At 38.8% G+C, this 20,343-nt stretch overlaps 2 protein-coding genes across 2 annotated transcripts in view; one reads left to right on the top strand and one right to left on the bottom strand.

Annotated features, from left to right (window-relative positions):
- Positions 1 to 5,758, bottom strand: part of LRRC17 (leucine rich repeat containing 17) — a 32,241-nt gene extending 26,483 nt beyond the window's left edge. The window contains exon 1 of the mRNA XM_019744538.3: positions 5,604 to 5,758. The gene's annotated coding sequence lies outside the window, so the exon portion shown is untranslated. The remainder of the gene's footprint in view (positions 1 to 5,603) is intronic.
- Positions 1 to 20,343, top strand: part of FBXL13 (F-box and leucine rich repeat protein 13) — a 226,893-nt gene that overhangs the window by 136,792 nt on the left and 69,758 nt on the right. The window contains exon 12 of the mRNA XM_019744537.3: positions 5,534 to 5,663. Within this exon, the coding sequence (XP_019600096.2) occupies positions 5,534 to 5,663 (130 nt within the window). The remainder of the gene's footprint in view (positions 1 to 5,533; positions 5,664 to 20,343) is intronic.

Genomic DNA, 20,343 nt, shown 5'->3' with positions numbered 1-20,343 from the left:
TTTTGTTCCTTTGTTGGTAACCTATTTTCTCTGCCAAGATGCTTGCAAGAAATTCCTTTTCTCTGAGAAATTAAAAAAAAAATGTCCAAGTTTGATTGTGTTCTTTCAATTAATTTTCTTGGAACATAGTAAACATTTTGAACATTAAAACTTATCTCTTTTCTCAGCCAAGGAAGATTGTGGGTTTTTTTTTTTAATGCTTCTATTGCATTTGTTCAGGTTTTATCTTAAGAATCCCCTTTTATATTTTTATTCCTGTCCTTCAAAGTTGTCATCTACTCTCTCATCATTTATCTCTGTATACACATTTCCTCAGCATCCCGCATTCTCTGTATCAGTAATTCTCAAAGTATGTTCCAAGGATGGCAGTGCTCTGGTGAATGTTTAATAAGTGGCTGGGGTAGGGTCTAAGGGGATGTAGTGATCTGCAGGATTTACTGATTTCTGTGATGTAAATACTTTCACCATGGCCAATTTTAAGCTACCAACACGATGTCACTCAATGTGGAGTTGGGAAGAGATCTAATGGCTCTCATGAGCTGGGGTTCTCTAGTCCTGTAATACAAAACATCACTCAGTACTTTTCTTTAGACATTCCATATTAAGATGTATATTGTATAAATATACGTGCATGTATGAATGTGTGTGTGACAACAGATAGAAAAAATAGGACCCCTGGGTGGCCAGTTGGCTCAGTTGGTGAGAGTGCAGTGCTCTTAACACCAACGTCGTCGGTTCGATTCCCACATGGGCCAGTGAGCTGCGCCCTCCACAAGTAGATTGAAAACAATGACCTGACTGGGAGCTGATCGGTCCTGGAGAAACACACTATTCCCCAATATTCCTCAATTAAAAAAAAAAAATCAATGATCACATCTTAAAAAAAAAAAGACCCCAAATGAGAATTTTGTTTGGATTTTTAACTTCTAGTTCTTGCTATTGAGAGAACATTTAGGATAAATGCTACTCAATACTAATATTTTCTGTCACATGAAAAACATGTACCCTGACTTTCTTAACTATGATAAAAATACATTTCATAATGACTCTCTATTTTTGCTTTGTTTTCTGTTGTTTCAACCATGCTTGGGTATGCAAAAGTGTTCCTTAAACCAGAGAAACGGTGTTTGTTGCTGCTGTCGTTTTTCTCTTTGGTGCCTTTAGTATTTCTTTCCAAAGAAATCATTTGCCAGAAGAAAGATGTAATTTGTTTGCCTTCCTTGGCAATACTGCTCTGCCAGTTTTTTATTTGAATATTTTTCCTCACTTCTTTGGGGATTTGCTCAGTTTCCTAAAGTTGAAAATGAGGGCTGCCCACAGCTCATGCCCATTCCAGGACAATTTTTGCTTCCAAATATTTCCTGAATGAAACCCTTTCCATTTATTCCTATTGCCACAACCTAGCTGGTACTCTCGGCACCTGATCTGGCACAGCCTCCCGGTGGTTCAGCCTCTGGTCTCGCTTCCCTTCAATCTGCACTGCCTTATGCTGCAAGAAGCATCTTCCTGGAACAGTATAGTCTTATCATGTCTGGGATGTGCTTAAGGTCTAGACTCTTCCCTTACTGTCCCTTAACATTTTCTGATCAAATTTGTCTGCCCAGGTTTTCCAAGGGAAACCCTTAACTCCGGTCCTCTGATGGCTGCACGCTTCTCTTTACAGCTGGAATGCTTTTCTGCTTCTCTCTCCAGCCTTTACACCTCAAGTCACACCATCTATCCAAAGTCCACGGTGGTTCTCCTGTCCCTGGACTCTAATGGCACCATTCATTCACTCATTCACCATGTATTGATCAACCACAGTGTGTGAGGCATTCTGGGCATGTAGTGGTGAGTGAAGTTATTATGATCTTTGCTCTTTAATGGAGTGTTACATGCTATAGTGGCATGATGTCTCATTAGTTTTCATACAGATGAGTTGACTCTTCAGTTGGCTTGGAAACTTCTTATTGGCATGCACTGTCATGTGACATAGCCTCACCAGTGCCCATCAGAGTGGAGCAGGCAGAGGAAACTGTTGCCTAACTGGACATCCTCAAGATTTACCCTGTAAATTAGAAGTCAAATCACTGCAGTTGAATTTTCTGCAGGAACTTTATGTATTATGTGAAACTGCATCTGTGAAACTAAAGAGCCCAGCACTCAGCTCAGAAGAATCCACATGTAAATCCTCTCTTTCGCAGACTGGGCTTTGCCTTGGTAATTTTTCAGAGAAATTTTCAGTTAAATACATAGTTATTTTACATTCCTTCCAGCAGTATTTGTCTTATGTGTTGGAGAGCTAACACAGAAGGCCTCAATTCTTTAATGGAAGAAAGCCAGGAGAATGGAGAAAAAATTATCTCTGTAGTTTCTACAAGAATTGTGATTTCTTACAGACTATCATAGCAGTAGAAAAATAAATCACAAAGAGAACCCCTCCCCTTACGTAAGACACACTTAGTTATTAGATAATTAGGAAAAGATAAACATAGAATACAAACACTGCCTAAAAGTGGAATTAGAATTATCAAGTTGTTTCTGGGTTGGGAAAATGATGAGCCAGATCTTTCTCTTGTAAGGGGCACATTTCTTTGCCAAAATTCAGAATAAAAAGTAACAGTATTGCATAAAATTTGCCAAGTGCAATTTCACTGTCAACTGATACTTTTCCCTTCCCAGCAGCTTTAAATCTGCAGCCCTGTAAATCCTAGAAAGGACTACAGGGCCACTTACAATTCCTGTGCTTTGCTTTCAAACTGATGGCTCTCATAAGGTTCCACTTTGAAGAGAACCATCTAGAGACTTTCAAACTGGGAGTCATTTAGTCTAATGAACACCTTTTGCCAAACCCAAGGTTCCTAAGCTGGGACAAGTGGATGTCCCAAGGAGACCAGTGATAAAATTCAGAGATTCCATGAATTTTAATGGAGGAAAAAAATCTCTATTTTCACTAAGCTTGAACTGAAATGTAGGTAAAAAATATTAGAGTAGTCATAGTAGTCTCTGGGACTCTTTCACTCATATAAATCACAAATATTTTCTTATTATAGTTGTTACAAATGTTTCAAAATATCATTGGTACTCATCACTACTTCAAAATCATGGTAGTTACTAGACCTCTACTAGATCTTATTTAATATGTTAATAAAGAAGCACATACATTATTCCACTCATTTGGTTTTTAAAAATATTTTGATATTACCTTTCAATATAATTGGCTGCTTTTGTAATCTTAAGTATTCTATTTCATGCATTAGTAACATTTTTCTGACCAAGGGTCCATAGATCTGTAGCTACCTGTGACATACAAAAAGTTAAGAACTCCTAGCTCAGTTCCCATTTTTGGTATTTGTTAACTGATCACATGGACTTTAAGAAATGGAGCAATAGTCTTAGACCAGATTTAAATATATTTGAATATGCATGATTTTGTAACAGTTTTATTACTATAGATAAAGAAAGACTAATTGATATACAGAGCTTAAAAATGGGATAAAAGAACAATCTGCAAATGAGTGGGCAACACATAGAGGAATAAAAACTACGTCAGAGACTATCAATCTTACTAGAATTGAAAACAATTAAATATGGCATTACGACCATAACCAAAATGAGGATAGATGCAATATGAGATCCCCCAAATTCTTAGAATCAGGCACATGTACCACTTTTGTCAGATGAGTGTTTATTCCAGTAAGTGGGAGAAGATAGTACAAACTTCATAAGAACAATTAATATGTTGTTATTATGTGAGGTAATAATAACAACATCCATACATATTGGAAGCTTACAGTGTTCTGCTAATTTTAATTATCAGCTAATTTTAATCATCGGGTGTCACACCTCGAAGGAAAGAGCAGGTAGGATTATAGTCATGTTACAGATGAGAAAACTGATCTTCAGGAAAGCTGGAGTTTCCAGTCAGTCAGGGTGTAAAAAAAAAAGGTAGTACTATGATCTCCACTTAACAAAAGGGGAAACAATCTCTGAGAGGTTAAGGAAGTTGCAGTGAGTGTCAGGGCTGGGATTTGTATCCAATTTGGTCAGATTCCAAAACCTTGTGTATTTTCCATTGTGTCGTGGTGCCTACCTCACTACTCCTTTCTACAAATGAGAGAGCTAAGGGGTTACTAGAAATGACATCACCCCCTCCTCCCCAATCCCCAGAAAATTGTACTTTCCCCAGTTAAATCACAAGGGTACACTCCAGGGAGAGGAAAATTAAGCACTTCTAAAACTTTGGCATAGGTCTTGGTAGAGGGCCCCAGGAGAGGGGACGTGTCTTTGGGTTGTTAGGGTTGCTTTTTCCTTTATGGCCCTGCCCACCGAGCCACTGGGGAATCCAGAAGTCTTCCTTCTCTGTTCTGTTGAATCTCATGGACACAGCCGTTACCAGAGGGAATGTGTGTCCTGAACCAAATGATTAGCTATGGAACAGGAATGGTTATGTTATATAGATATGTTTCTCAAATTTTAGGAATAAATCTGATTAATAGTCTATGCTTGTATATCTTATTTACCATTTATGTGAAAGTAAACTTTATTAGTCATTTGTGGGCTTTTGAGGGACAGAGAGGCATCTTCTTCCACTTTTGCTTTCTAATTTGCTGTCTTAAAACTGCTGCAGTTCACAAACCAAGAGCATGTTGTTAATTCCATTATGAGAGCAGACAATAGTGAGAGTTCTTGCACTTTTAAAAAATGCCAGGTTTAGGAGGGTTTGGAAATTGTCCACAGAGTGTCCTCAAACTGTGAGCCCTTGCAAGGTAGAACAGGATTGTCTTAATTACCTTCCTTTTTTTCTGGAAGCTCTCATTTTGGTTATGGTGGTCATGCAAGATTTAATCAGTTTCAACTCTAGTGAGATTGATAGGCTCTCATGTATTTTTATTCCTTTCATGTGTTGCTTACTCATTTGCAGACTGTTCTTAACACATTTTTAAACTCTGTATGTGAACTGGTCTTTCTGTAATGATAGTAATCAAACTATTACAAAATCATGCATATTCAAATCTATTTTTTTCAAACCATTTGCTTGTCATGTCCATTTTAAGAGCCAGTTATGTTCAACTTTGCCTCCTTTCTTCCCAAATCCTCACTCTCATGTAACAGGTAATCACCATTTAAATGTGTATAAAAGGGCTTGTCCTTCTAGACATTTTGCACATTATTTTACTGCTCCAACGATAAAACCTAAATGCAACAATAATGCAAAGTTTGTAACTTTGGTTTCAAACACAAACTAACTTCCAGACAATATGAATGCACACATCTCCCTGCCCCCAAAGCTGTATCTCAATCAGCTTTCTTACAAATCTAGGCAAATCTTCTTTATTTTCATTTGAAATGTAATTAGGCATTGTCTCATATACTACTGCAATCTCCTTTACTTAACAGGAAGAGAATTAAAAATAAAGTTCAACTGTTGAATATCTGCAAGGAGAAAAGATTAATTTAGTTTTACTTCTCTTTGTCACAGTGGCTTAAGAAAGATGTGAGAAAACAACTCTAGTCACTTTCCTCCCTCTCTTCTCTCCCCGTGTCTTTTCAGGCACTTCCACAATTTACAGAGTCTTAGCTTGGCTTATTGCAGAAAGTTCACAGACAAAGGTTTACAGTACCTGAATTTAGGGAATGGATGCCACAAGCTCATCTATTTGGACCTTTCCGGCTGCACCCAGGTTTGTCTTTCAGCCTTCTCTTTCCTGCAGCAGGCGGGGAAGTCCTCCGGAGAACGGGCTACATCCAGCCCTCATGTTAAACTAACGCCGTGCACAGGCTGCAGCACACTTTTCAGAGGTTTTAAATTACATGGCCACAGCTGCTTCAGTTTCCCCCAGGATCGCTACTATAGGCTCTTGGCTTCCTTCCACGGGAGTGTCACATCCACAAACAGGCAGCGCTCATTGGATGATGAAACGGACCACTTGTGTGTAGATACTCGAAGCACAGTTAAAATACCAGAGTCCAAATCTTGAAATTTTTGGCATTGCTACCAAGATACAAACAAAGGAAAACCTTTTGGGGGGAGAAAAGTCAATTAGCTTCCACATGGGCTTTCAAAGAGTAAATAGCATTGGATAAAATGCTGCATGTGTCAATGTAAGAAAAGAAATACAGCAAAGTTTGTAGTTCACAAAATTGTATTACATCCTTAGCCTAAATAACATGAAGATTTGAGATCTACACAGGGAAATAGTAAAGTTTGGGAAAACAAGATTAAGGAAAATTGGGCAAAAAATAGGGTAGACTTTTGGAGGGTAGGCTATGGAAATACGTGCTGCCGCGATAGTTTCTTCAGCTCTACTTTGGTCAATTGAAGTCATAATTCTTTAACTTTTTTTCTTTCACCTCTCTGTGTACTTTATTAATATTAGTATCATAGTATATCCATCATTCTATGAGATTAATATAATAGCACAGATGAGAACTGGCTGAAATATTGATAGTTACCATTTATTGAGCTGTTACTATATGCCAGGTACCATGTTGAGTGCTCTACACAGACCACGTTTACTTCTCATATAAATGCTGTGCAGAATGTATTTATTATGCCCATTTAGAAATGAAGAGACCAAGGCTTCCAAGGTTGCCCAAGCTGGCCAAAGCACATGGTACTGGTGCCGTTTTAAGCATCTGTTGGTAGATACCTAGGCAGGTAGAGTCCCTTAGAGGGCATCAGGGGCAGCATGGGTTTCTCCTCTCAAGTTTTTGAGTGGGCAGAGTTCTTACTTCACCACCACCACCACCGGCGTCCCATGGTTTCGTGATTACTAGGCAGTGGGGGAGGATGTAGGGGAAAGGAGGGGAGCACTCTAAGTTAGGGCTGAAACATATAGAATTTTCGTTTGTGTATGATCTAATGATGTCTAATTTGCTGAACAGCGTCTCCCATCGCTCTTCTGACTAAGATGGCCTTAACATTTGTTCCAGCTTGACTATACTTTCCACGGGCTTCTTCCTGACTGTACGGCCCCTGACCCCTTTTTTCTCAGGGCATTAACTTTAGAAAACTTTTAGTTGTACACTCTTTCTCTGTTCCCTTTGAGATGTAAACCTCTTTTAAAAGCCTCTTGACAGTTTTACAACAAAGGAATGTCTTCCTCAAGGACCTGGGAGCCATCCTTTGAAATGCAATTATCAAGAGAGATAGCACCAGTATCTCCCAGTCTCTGTGGGAGGAGAGGAGCCGAACTTTGCTGTGGGTGTCAGTTAGCAAACACAGATGGCCAAATCGAAGAGAAAAATATTTGCCAATTCAGGAATAACTCAATGTGCTTGACACATCCCATTGATTACTCTCCCCTATAAATAAATGTCCTCTGATATTTTCCACTAGCTCACTTCATGCTTGAAAACCCTCCCCACAAGTGTGACTTATCTCCTTGTTCTTCTCAGTGTCCGCGAGGTAATTATTGTAGCAACAACACACAGCACACACATAGACATGTCCTAAGAATAAATGTTCTCAGACATAGTAAAGTTGAAATGAGAAGTTTCAATGACCTTCTAGATAGATATGCATGCAAAACACACAGACGTAGTCTGTTTGTCTGTCTTTGAAGTTTGAACCAACATTTAAAATTTGGGAGTTCTCGCATAAAAATCTAGACTTCAAACTTCTCTTAAAAAAAACTGGAAGAACTAGCAAAACTGAGCCTTCATTTCCATATAGCAGCAATAGGTGGGAGTTGAGTCAGCTGCACCCCCTGGAGATTTGCCACCCTCTCCTCCACTCACTACGTAAGGTCTATACTTGCACTTAACACCTAGATTGCTACCATTTAATTGCATCTTCTGTCCTCAGCATGTATTGGAGCTTGGTCTGAATGTATAAAGAATAGATTTTTTTTCCTGATTGTCCAGTACTTTGTAAGTCTCAAATCATAGTGAAGTGAGTATTTCACATCATTGCGCAAAACAATGTTGGTTTCTTTTGTTCATTCCTCTTCTGTTTCCATTTGTTCATTTAATAATTCAACAGAGATTTAACTCGAGGTGTCAGACATGATTTCAGGAACTGGAAATCATGCCATTTAGAACTGAACCCCATTAGGCCCACTGGGAATAAGAGATGGGTTCATTGTGACCCTGCTGAGTGGAGTGTGTTCACCTAAGTCCGCAGCCCACAGCCGAGCTGGACATGCCTCTCTAGGAGCCTGCTCCTTACTGTGTCTGTGCCAGGTGGGGGCAGGGTGGGGTGGTTAGGGAATTAAATCCAGCCTTCTGAAGTACTGTTATTAAATGTCTTTTTTAAAAAGGAGAAATAGAAGCATATGTGTATTTATTTTTAAAAATACTATTTTTTTAATATATAAAATAGAACTTGATTTCATGTTTTATATGAAAACATTGACCAAAAACAAAGAAGGGACTGTCTTTTAAACTTTTCACATGAGCCTGCTAGTTAAGCTTCTGAATACTGAGTTTGCTGAATAATGTAAATCAAAACTTTTTAAACTGGTGAAGTGAAGGGCCCAGAACTGCAGTGATTCCCTCGATGCCTTACTGGAAACATTAGAGTTTACTTTTCTACCACACTCTGGTTTTCAGTTTTTGTTGTGATCACACACAATACCTAGTTACATATTTTAAGATGAGGTTTACAAAAGTCTGGTGAGTGGAGCATGCGGTGTGTAGTGACTCAGAGCGGAAACTATCAGGGGGAAAATGTGGTGGTTCTTTTGCTAAGATCAGGACATTCATTCAGACCCCTGTTGTTGGAAGCAATTGGCCAGAAATACTTGCCAGTACTGCCAAAGCACTGCTGTGAAATGTGACACACTGCTAAATGATTGTCTTTTTGTTGTTAATATTTTATCCATTCCTTTATTATTACTTTCATCGTTCAGCATCAGAAGTTGTCACCCCTTTACGTTCTGTGAGGGTTGAAATAAAACAGTATGGTGTCATTTAAAAATTGTTTTTAAAAACTAATGAATGATAGACAATTGCAAAGAAAAGCAAAAATCAATTACATGTATTTTAGAACTCTTCTGCATTCTTTGAGGTTGGATAAGCACTGTAGGCGCATTAGGTAATGTGGCCGATTTCCTAACGAATGCCAGTACTTGGACACGCACCCGCACGTCTGCTCAGTTCCTTCTCAAAGAAGCCACTGCTTACACGCAGCCTGCAGCGAGCTCTGCTGCTATCCATTGCAGACCTCCAACCATGGACTTGACACTTTGCATTTTCTGGTTTTATTTTTTCACTTAAAAAAAAAAAAGTCTATGCTTTCTTTTCTTGTTCTATGTTAAACGCACACACAAACAAGAAAGAGGAAGAAAAAAATTTCAGTTACCTGAAAATTCACCACCTAGCAATAATAAACACTATTAGTATTTAAGAGTAAAACTTTCTGGTCTTTTTCTATGCACATCTGTATTCTTTTAAACTAAAATGGGTTATATAGTACACATATTTTTCATTTAATGTGCTATAAAGTGAACATCTATTTCATTAAATATTTTCCTGTAAATTACTTTTAATAGCTATATAGTATTATTCCACCTTATCAAAATACATATTGATGTATTTCACTATTCATTATTGGCCTACCATTTTTTGCTATCATTAATAACCTGTGAGGAAAATTTTTGGAACCATATTTTTGTATATGTCTATGCAGTTTTGGGGTCCACATTTTTAGAAGTGAACTGGTCAGAAATTATACCATGTTTCCCAGAAAATAAGACCTACCTGGAAAATAAGCCCTAGAATGATTTTTCAAGATGACATCCCCTGAACATAAGCCCTAATGCGTGTTTTGGAGCAAAAATTATTATAAGACCCAGTCTTATTTTGGGGGAAACACGGTAGTTATTTTTAAGGCTGTCCATATTCTACAAAGGTTGTTCATTTACCCTTACCATAAATGTAAAATAATGTTTGGTATCTTTATATCTTATTCCAATAGACTGCCATTGTTATATATTTTTTAAATTAATTAAAAATTTTCTTTTAGAGCCTGAGTGCAACGTTTTCTTTACACTATTTTCAGAAGAATAAAAAACAAAAGAAAACAAAATAAAAAACAAAACAATCTACATTCACTAAACAAAAAATTCTGATTGAATCAGTTGGACAAATTTAATTCATTTGTTTTGATATTTACCATTTACTCAAAGTAATAAAATCTAAGCTTATGCCATAAAATAATTTTTTAAAACCCATGTCTAAACACAAGTTGGGAAGACTTTTTGGAGACAAAATGGTTTCATCATGTAGAGAAAGTACCATTTACTGTGCTCCTTTGTCACCTATAGTCAGGGAGACATTTGGCAACAGTGAGTGAGTGCATCTTGTTTTCTGCTCTAAGAAATGCAGTGTGACCTGACTCATGGTAGACGTTTATCAGATGTTTATGTCCCTGTTCATTTCAGAGCTCTCTAAAATATGTTCTTATTTCTTTCAAAATACCAAAATAGCATTTTAGAGTTTCAGTGGAGAGGACAAAGCTATGCTACTTGTACATGAGAAAGTGCCAGTTAGGAGGGCAGCGTTTCCTGGTTCTACTTCCTTTTATCCACTGCTCTGTTTGTGCGTAACTCCAAGGATTTTCCTCCAAGGATTCTCCTGTTGACATTATCTTCGTGTAGCTACGTTCCCTCCAGTTTCATGTACCTCCGGCTGTGTGAAGCAGTGGGTTACAGCACTGTGTAGGAAGCCAGGCATGGGACCACCACAGTTATACTGGGAAGGAAAGCTGGGGTGTAGCCAATCTCAGGCTGAAACCCAGTGCCCAGAAACCAACAACTCTGAACATGGAGGACAAAAGGAGCCAGATGAAGAGTGGGGCATTTGGACCAAGATTCAGACTTACATGTTCAGATTTAAGATAGTTAAACCAGAGAGTAAGAGAGGTTGCAATAAGAGTTTCTGTCTCTGTGCCTCCCTTGTTCTGCATTTCTAGTCTCAGCTGTTTCACTAGGCTCACATTTTGCCCTCTGCCTCGACAGCTTCAGACTATCCCTTTCTCCCAGTGACCAGGTTAACTTTCACATATCTTTTGAGGCTCTGCTCATTCACAACCGTCTCTGGGAAGCCCTCACTTACCCCTCCTTTCCCCTAACTGGAGCTGGGTTACGATTCCTCTGGTGCATACTTCTATCATTGCAATTTCACTAAGCATTCTCTCTGTGTTTATTGGGCTGCTTATTTGTCTGCTCTCATCCCTATTGTAAGCTCCCTGATGGCCAGGATGATGCCTTACTTAGCTGTACATTTGTGTCCTTAGCATATAATACTGGCACATTGTAGGACTTTGATCAATGTTTGATGAATGAATGAATAAATGAATGAAATGTAGCAAATTTCAGGGCATGGCTAGCCAGGTGCTTTAGGTGAAAGCTGAGGCCTAGTAGGTAGCTAAGAAGTTGGCAACTTGCTGGAGCAAGGTCTGAAGAGCTTTTCATGATAAGGATTGAGTCTGACATTTCTTTAGATTTACAGGGAGAAAAGAGCCTATAAAACACTAGAGTGAAAGTATTTTTTCATCAATTATTTTTCAGTTACTATGCATGAGAAAAGTGAAAAGAGACAGCATTCCAGAAGTGTTCAAATGATTGGAATACTCAATGCAATAATAATGGTTTATCAGTAGTTCTTGTACTACTGTTAAATCTTTCTAGCACCCATGAATCTCAAAGGTAGGCTGTGCAAACTGCATCCTGGAAGACTCTAAGTTCATTTCAGTTCTCTCTAGGCTACATAAATTCCAACTTCCCTTTCCAGAGAGGCAAAGATCATGGAAGGTCTTACTTGTTCACCCTGGGGGTTTGTAATGGGGGTGGGAGAAAGCCACAGAGGCACATCCAGGCATAAATGTACTAGCCAAATGGAATGAGACTGCATAAGCAAAGCAAGAGTGACAAGGGATGTCTCTCTCTGCCTCTTTGTCTCTCTGTCTCTCTGTCTCTCTCTCTTATACAGCAGAAGGCAGTGGGATGGTGATAGGAGATACAAAGTCAAATTACAAGACCTGGGATCTAGTCCTTGCCATGCCACTAACCACTTGTGTATCAGTGGACACTGACTTGGTTTTCCTGCCTCAGGTTCTTCATCTAGAGAATGGCTAGCTTGGGCTAGATGAGCTCAGATCTTTTTCAGCTTTAGGATTTGTGCTTCTATATGCTGACTAACCAAGATAATTGAAGAAGGAGCAAGATTGGAGGAAAAGGAAAATGAATTTTGTTTTGGAAAGGCTGAATTTGAAGTTCCTTTGATGTATCTGGCTGTCAGCGACAAGAACTACATGAAGTGGAAGTCTGGTCCTTGCAGCAGCATTGGGAGTGGAGGTACAGATTTAGCAGTTTATCAAGAAGGAGTAATTAGAACAGTTAGAGTTGTGGGACCAGCTAATCCAATTGTAAATAAGCTGATCATGTTCCAAGATGTATTGGTAACAGTTAAATTCAAAATTATAATTCTCTTTAATTTTGTTGGATTCCATTTTCCTTTATTCTATATTTTAGTGAATGGTAAGAATAATTGCACATTTGTTGGGTATTGACTATGTACTAGGTGTTAAGGGCTTTACATTTGTTACCTCGTTTAATCTCTACAAACAACCATGGGGTGGGTATCATTATTCCCGTTGTAGAGATGTGGAAACTGAACAATGACGTGCTGGTAAACATACAGCAACTGGCTGGAGGAAAGGAAAGCCCTAATCTGCAGCGGTTGCTGATTTCCATGGTGTAAATACTCTCACCGTAGCCTCTTTCGAGCTACCAATGAGAGGTCACTGAGCAGGGAGTTGGGAAAATATGTGCAGTAGTATACCCCTATGTACTATGCTCACCATACACACGCAGTAAACATAAATATCCTCAAGACTGTAGATAATGGTAACATGTAATAAAATAATTACAATGATGAGTTTGAGTACTCACTACCTTTAATTTAGTTAATTTTAAGTTAATATGATATAATTTTTAAACTGTCGGTGTTTCACAACTGGCTTGCAGAGTTCCTAAAAATTTAATAGTCTGCTCTCGCAAGCTAGTGTTAGCCGGCTCCACACACCACTGAAAAGCTGCTAAGACAGGGTAAGTAACTCGCCTAAGGTCATACAGAAAATGCCTGGGCCAAGATTGGAACCTTGATCCACCTCATTCTGAAGACCAGGCTCTTAACCACTAGACTATCATTTCTAAAACTGCAAAGTGCTACATACTGCATATGGTAAAAAATTATTGTTGCATGTTCTATTTGGAAAAAATATACCTGCTCTTAAGTGTCATCAATAAGGAGGAGTTCTAGTGGAAACACATCATGAGTCAGAAAAATCACAGTGCAATTTCTGCTTCTCTGGGTCAGTTCTTGTGCCTCAGTTTCCCTGTTAGTTAAAGGAATGCCTTGTGTCCTTTCTGAATCACACTTCAACCTGTGTTGGGGAAAAAATAGAAGAATTCATGAAAATCTTCTTATATTGCTATAGGTAGGACTCATAAATTTAAATGGTTTTTGTAAGTATTTGTTTGAATATAATTTTATGCTAGCCATATTGAAAATAAAAAGTAAAGATATACAACAAACACCTATTGTTCAGCATCCATGGTTTAATGTAATCCCTTTGTAGGCAAAATGTATAAGGGATGTTTATTGCATTAAGTAGTAAAAATATGAAACATCTGGTAAGAATTTTTAGATCTTGAAGAATCAGATGACAAAATGATAAGTCTCGGGGGACTAAGATCATGTTTCCCACTCCTGAAAAAATTTGTAATGTTTTCTGAAAAACCATACTTATTTCAGTTTCTTCTCTGTTTCCTGTCTTAGGAAGTGACTTACACACGGAATTGCATGAACTGTTCACAAAATTCTGCGTAGGTCTGTAGACCTGGGTGAAGCCTGTGGTTAGAACTGCAGCTAGAAAGTCACCATCTAGCTCACTAAATCTAGAGAAATCAAGTAGCTCTGTGGATCTTGTGATGTAAGAAGAAAGTATTATGGTTGTGATTCTCTTACTTAAAAAGGAGGTAAAGCTCCATTATAATGCAGAGCAAACTGAATAATTTGGCCACTGGGTGAGGAAAAGAACAAGATAGTGTACTCTAGACAAGAAAGATACAATGTAGAAAAGGGTCAGCTTACTTCTGCAGATGGCAGCTGAGTCACTGTGCCATGAGGGCACACAGAGCTGGCATGCAGGCTTGTCTCCCTGGCATCTGGAGGCTTCACTAATCTTGTGTTCTAGTTCCTCACTCACATTGGAAAATGAAACTTTTTTTCATGGTTAGCTGTCCATTGTTTTTAGATAAATATGGCAATCTTTAGTAAATTACCGTACTACTCGTTCTCATTGACATTCTACAAACAATGTATTCAACACCTACTCGGTCTATTAAGAAACCCTTGTTGCCTCATGCTCTGTGCTGTACTGTAAAGGACACGCTGGCCAAGATGCTGTCGGATATTAGACGTGTGCAGCGGTAGTTATTATACAAGGCAGAAGGTACATAATGCAAAGTGAGGGCTCTGGTCTTTGGTGCTCTGAGGTATAAGAGGAAAAACAGCTCTAGCTGAAGTGGTCAGGGAGGGCTGCCCGGGGGACGTGCATTAGTGAACACAGAGCAGCGGCTGGCCATGAAGAGTACATAAACTGGAAAGTACAAGGTCATCCAAAGAAAGAGATTGGCAGGACCTCAAAAGGTATAATAACTAGGCCTCTCTTCCTGTTGCCACAGAGGACACGATATTTAAAACCCTGTCAAGCCCTCTTAGCACAGACCCAAGCTATTGAAGATGCTTGTGGCACATTTGAATGCAATAAAACAGAATGTTCCATAATTTTTAGGGAGAAATATTTGCTTCTCTCCAACAGTTCATTCTCCTTGCTAATCCAGGCTTCTTTGAGGTCACCAAGAGGTTGTGAAGGATAGATATATGTATATGTCTAAGGTCATCTCATTACCCATTAGTCATTTGTTATAGTGCTGTTAGAATGAGAGAAACCGCTGGAAATGGTACAGGAACACAACTTGGGCCATGTCTACCTAAGATGGATGTTTCTAACTGTTGTAGAAGGTCTGGCCATATATATATATATATATATATATATATATATATATATATATATATATATCTTTTCTGTGTTACTGAGCCGACTGACTTATAGACAATGTTGTAAAGAAGGAGTAGAAAGTGGGAGCTTGGTAAGCGAGTATCCTTCCTGAGGTAAGCCCCTGCCTTCTTTTTACCACCTGCGAGCGGCAAAGAGGGATCTGAGCGGGTCGTTGGTGCTCAACACTTTGGTCTTCATTTCGTGTGGCTCACTCACTTCTTCGCTGACAGTTCTGTCCTGTCATGCTGATAGGCTGAGACCCACCTAGATGCAGCTGGAGAAAATTTTCCTCCGATCACCAGAGCTTCTCAGCCACCATCAGCAGCAGTAGCTGTCTGCTAGGACTTGAGACCGGACACCACTGGTGCGGCAAATTTCCCCAACTTCCTAACCAATGAGAGCTTAACCAGCAAAGAGCGGAGTGGCAGGGCTCCAGTTGGTGTCAAAATTGTAGACTAAAAATCACCTTACAACTAAACAAAGAGAGATCAGATCCAAGTTTTGTAAGAATCCTACACAGAAAATGCAAAGATACCAGCTGTGGCAAGACCTGGTATTTCAACATGATAAAATATTTTGCTTTTTCCCTGAGAGAGGAATTTTTCATTTCAGGCTTACATCCCATTATTTCAGTGAAGAGAAAGGATAACTAATTGTTGGTTGGCCTAGAAGATTCTGGCAGGAATATTTGAGTCATAAAATATTAGCTAAGCATCTTTTTGGATATCCTAAAATAAACTGTGTAGAGAACTAAGCATTTTATGCCAGGACAAAGCTAAAAAGCTCTTTCGCAGAGGTCTCCCTGACCCCCTTTTCTGGATACAATTTTATTGGTTGATAACACCAAGTTTTTGGCTGCGTTGCAAGGAATCACTCAGCTGTGGCTGAGTATTGCTATCATTTTTTTTCCTTGTTCAGAAAATCTTGTTACGAACATGTTTGCAAGACAGAAAAAGTTGTTTGTTTGTTTAGGGGAAGCCATTATTGGAGATACTAGTGCTAAGGTAATGGACTAGGGTCTCAGATAAAGGGGAGGAATTTAGAAGTTTTGTAAAAAAATGACTGTTTCCATCACTGGAGTTATGTGTCGTTATAGGGAGAGGTGGCCTCTGGCCCTGGTTTTGCCACTGACTGTGTGACTCAAGACCATTCATTTAATCATGTAACAGTTATGGTGGCCAAAGCATAGAAACAACTGAAGTGTCCTTCGATAGATGATTGGATAAAGAAGATATGGTATATATACAATGGAATATTACTCAACCATAAGAAAACATGAAATATTGCCATTTGCAACAACATGGATGGATCTTGAGATTATTATGCTAAGAGAAATAAGCCAGACAGAAAGAGTCGAGAACTATGTGAGGTCGCTCTTATGTAGGATATAAAACTGAAAGCAAGAAATAAACAAAACAAACAAACAAACAAATAAAAACTCATAGACACAGGCAAAAGTTCAGTGGTTACCAGAGGGTAAGGAGGATGGTGATAGAAGAGGATAAACGTGGTCAAATATATGGAGATGGAAGGAGATTTGACACTGGGTGGTGAACACACAATGCACTATATAGATGATGTATTATAGAATTGTACACTGCAAACCTATATAATTTTATTAACCAATGTCACCCCAATACCTAAAAAATCTTATGGAGCACCCATTCTGTGTTTGACACTATGTCTAGCACTGGGCACACACAGTGAGGAATAGATAAGAAACTGTTCTCAAATCACACAAGTTCTCTGATACCATTTCTTTATGTTTGCAATGTGAAGGATGTATATAACGATCTTTCAAGGCCCTCTACTTCTAGTTCTCGAATTTTCATTTTTCATGAGAGCACAACGTGCCAAGAAGAACAGTAACAGGAAAATAGTAACCAGCACCCAATATTTATGCCAGATGTGCTATTAACAACTTTTATATACATTACCCTGTTTTGGTTTCTCAAGAGTCTCCTAAAATAGGTATTATTACACTTATTTTATACCTATTTTATGGATGAAATGACTAAGCACCAGCTAGGTTGAGTTGCCTTTTGTTACAAGTGAGAAAGAGGCAGAGCCAGACTCAAACCCAGCTCTGCTGACTCCAAGCCCAGCATTCTTCCCTCCTCTGTTGTCCAGATTTTCAATGTTCATTAATTTCCTCTGGACTTTTCTCTGGGAGTACTTATGGAAAATGTATTCAAGGATCCATGGCAGTATAATATAAAATACCTCATTCGTGCCTTATGGGTCTTCCATTAGCTTTCCCTTCCTCCTTACCTACTAAACTTATCTCATTCATCCCAAGGGTGATCTTGCCACTTCATCCAAGCCCAGCGCTCCTGCTGCTTTGCCTTTGCTTGTATTTTACCTTCAACTTGGAGTTATTTTCAATCTTGTCTGTAGCCATATTCTGTACTCTTTCCCAGACTTTATTTGTCTTACTCCTAAATTTAATTCACTCAGCCCCTAATAGTTGTCCATCACAGTAAGAAGCTAAAAAAAGGGTATAAGATCATCTCTTTGAAGGAAATATGACATGCACAGATTATAGAAAAGAGTTATGGACTAAAATAAAGAGTTATAGACTTGTAAGGGAAAGAGAAGGAAAGTAGCAGGATAGGGCTAGAGTCATTGGAACTTGAGGAATAGTTGAGGCTTGATTAGATGAAATGAGAGTCAGGGAGAAGTACAAGGTGAGAAAGAGCAGAGAGATCCACTGAGTATTGGAGAAGTGAGATGTCTTTCTGGCTGGAGCAGCTAGGTTTGAAAAACTCTGGGAGCTGGAATGGGTCAGTTGAACAGGATGTTATTATTGAAGAATGTTGATCAGAAGGAATATTGGATTAAGAGTTTGAACATCTGCATTCTTGCTCTATCTATTTGTCATCAGGGAAAATCGATCAAGGGACTTGAGCTTCCATGTCCTCATCTCCTGGAGGTTACTTTAGTCTGTAGGAAACATCCAGGCTCCTTAGAATAACCTGCTTTTTCTACTATTCCCACCTCCAGCCATTTTGTAATATGTCATTACGTGTGAGGAGTCAGTTATGAGCTGAGACTTTTCATAATACGGTATAATCACATTCCGCTGTGAGAACTCTAACGGTGCTGAAATTTAGTAATTTACAAAACAGAAGTTCCTTAATTAAATATTTGGGATTGGAACTTCAAGGGCTTGAGGGTTTCTGTTTTAACTTGACAATGTGAAGCAGTGATAAGATCTTAAGGCTTTCTTTTTAGTTATGTCTGGTTCAGGGCAATTAGTGGTACCAGACAAGGTGGGTGGTCTCAAAGATGCCGATCTGGATAAAAATGTGGCCAGGTGAACTCAGATGATCAGCTAAGGCAAAGTGGGCAAGAGCAAACAGCATCAACCATGAGTCTTAGGAAGTATTAATGTCTGAAGTCTCCAAAATAGCTGTGATGGTTAATTTTATGTGTCAACATGAATGGGCCACGGGGTAGCCAGTTATTTGCTTAAACATTCTGGGTTTGTCTATGAGGGTGTTTATGGATGAGATTAACATTTAAATTGGTAGACTGAGTAAATCAGATTGCCCTCCCCAGCGCGGGTGGGCCTCATCCAATATGTTGAAGGCCCGAATAGAACAAAAAGGCTGAGTAAGGGAGAATTGACTCTTTCTGTTTGATTGTCTTCAAGCTAGAATATCAGTCTTCTGCCTTCAGACTCAGACTCAGACTGGAACAATAGTGTCAGCTCTCCTGCATCTCCAGATTACCAAATGCAGGTCTTGGAGCTTCCTGGCCGATAGAGTTGTGTGAGCCAATTCCTTATCTCTCTCTCTCTCTCTCTCTCTCTCTCTCTCTCTCTCTCTCTCTCTCTCTCTCCATCTATCATCTACCTCTCCTATTGGTTCTGTTTCTCTGGAGAACGCTGACTAATACAGTAGCATTAGGATTTGGATCAAAAAGTAAAGGATCAAGGCAGCTGATCTTTCTCTGGAGTCCAGTGGTGAAAGGTCTTTTGCTTCCTTTCTACGTACAGTAATGCAAACTGATCTTCTTAAGAGGCAGTGTAGTTGGGTGACTGAGAGTACACACACTGAAACCAAACTGCCTGGATTCATATCACTATTTATGAGCTAGGTGACCTTGGACATGTTACTTAACTGCTTTCGGTCTCATTTTTCTCATCTGTAAAAATGGAGACAATAGTATACTTACCCAGAAGGTGATTCTGAGAAAAATAAAGGCCAGTATATGAAAATTGCCTAAAGAGTTCTTGGCACACAATGAGTATTACTTAAATGGTTGCTGTTATTTACCCGCCCAGGCTCCTTGAGCTCTTCTTGGTCTCTCACAGAACAATCTGGGTCTTCTGATCAGCAACTTTTTCTTTGCGTCTATGATCAAGGAGTGGGAGAAAATGGGATTCCATGTTTTCCTAAACTTTACCAGGAAGCCTTTGGAATCATCTAAAAGGAGACAGGATAATTTTAGGCCCGGTATCTCCCAGTGGCTTGGCTTTTCAATAAGTTAAAAAGACCATGTCCTGGAGCAGAAGTCCTCAGTACATGCCCACTTCCAGCAGACATTAGATTCTTCCAGGTATGTGACTAAAACCTTTTTTTCTGATTACAAAAGAATTATGTTTATTAAATAAAAATTTAAAAACACAAACGGTATATAAAAGAAAATAAAAATAATCCTAGCATCCAAAGATAACAAATAATATTTTGAAATACGTCTTTCTAGTTTTCTGTCTATTTGTATGTGACACACATACTTCTTTTTAAAGCAAGATCAAGATCACATCCTGATTTTTATACAATATTGTAAGCATTTTTCCATGTCATTAAATATAGTTTGAAATCTTAATTTTAATAGACATCTTAGCAGTTTCCAACTCTTTTTGTAATAAAACCTACAATCATATATTGCCTATACAAATCTTTATTTCCTTATGAAACAATATATTGTGAGAATGTAATGAGACATCATACATGGAAAGCCCTTAGAACAATGCCTGTCACATACAAAATATTCAACATCTGTTAGTAACGAAGATAGACTTATAGTGGGGAAATTACTGGGTGAAAGTGTAAACACTTTTTAAGCAGTTGATGCCTATTGCCTATTTGCTTTCCAGAAGGCTGTCACAGTTTCCACTCCCAACTGGCAGTGTGTGAGAGGGTCTGCATCCAACACCCTGACCTACCTGTTTTTCTCAATCCAGTTCTGTAATCTGCAGATAAAGAATACCATTCCCATATTCTGGCATTGGGTTAACTGTCAATTTTAGTGTTTGATAATGTGGTGAAAGTTCATGTTTTTCT

This window comes from Rhinolophus sinicus, chromosome 4, assembly GCF_057876585.1.
Source record: "Rhinolophus sinicus isolate RSI-liver-muscle chromosome 4, RSI-T2T, whole genome shotgun sequence".
Taxonomy (NCBI): domain Eukaryota; kingdom Metazoa; phylum Chordata; class Mammalia; order Chiroptera; family Rhinolophidae; genus Rhinolophus; species Rhinolophus sinicus.
The sequence above is the reverse complement of the archived record's forward strand: the minus strand, read 5'-3'. Positions and strand labels throughout refer to the sequence as shown.